This window comes from Stegastes partitus, unplaced genomic scaffold, assembly GCF_000690725.1.
Source record: "Stegastes partitus isolate 25-593 unplaced genomic scaffold, Stegastes_partitus-1.0.2 Scaffold2175, whole genome shotgun sequence".
NCBI classification, from domain to species: domain Eukaryota; kingdom Metazoa; phylum Chordata; class Actinopteri; family Pomacentridae; genus Stegastes; species Stegastes partitus.
In genome coordinates, this window is record NW_007579906.1 from 57,726 (window position 1) to 58,242 (window position 517).

A 517-nucleotide genomic window follows, 5' to 3' on the forward strand; every position below is an offset into this window, starting at 1 on the left:
CTAAACTAGTAGACAGCTTTTGCTCACTGTTTAAATGCACAAAACTAACCGGTTTTACCTTGTTGAGATTCTTTAAGAACTTTTCTTAAGACATCTGTCACTGACCACAGACAGGCGTCTAATTCCGTCCCTGGGGATGAGCTGTGAAAAGCCTGTGCACACTTGTTCTGCCAGACAGGACAGACCATTCCCTGAAAAATTACAATAAATATACACACACACACACACACACACACACACAGAGATTATATTAGAACACATTAGAGAAGTCAGTGCTAATTACTACTGATCTGCTGATGCACACCATCACATCCCTTGGCTTGAATCTCCTGAACTTTGTCCATGTTGATGTCTGTAGGGCAGTTATAGACCACTCTCTTTGCATGTTCTCATGATATGATTTAGAAACCAAATGGATCATGCTATGGGATGTATAGAACTCAGTGGCAGGCCGTGCATTTCACTCCTAGGCCTTCAGTGGCGTTCTACCTGCAAACCACTGCTTAACACCGTCACT

The 517-nt window shown here is 42.7% G+C and overlaps 1 protein-coding gene across 1 annotated transcript in view; it reads right to left on the reverse strand.

The window, feature by feature from the left end:
• lins1 (lines homolog 1) overlaps window positions 1-517 on the reverse strand; it is a 10,100-nt gene that overhangs the window by 6,558 nt on the left and 3,025 nt on the right. The window contains exon 3 of the mRNA XM_008304244.1: window positions 59-191. Within this exon, the coding sequence (XP_008302466.1) occupies window positions 59-191 (133 nt within the window). The remainder of the gene's footprint in view (window positions 1-58; window positions 192-517) is intronic.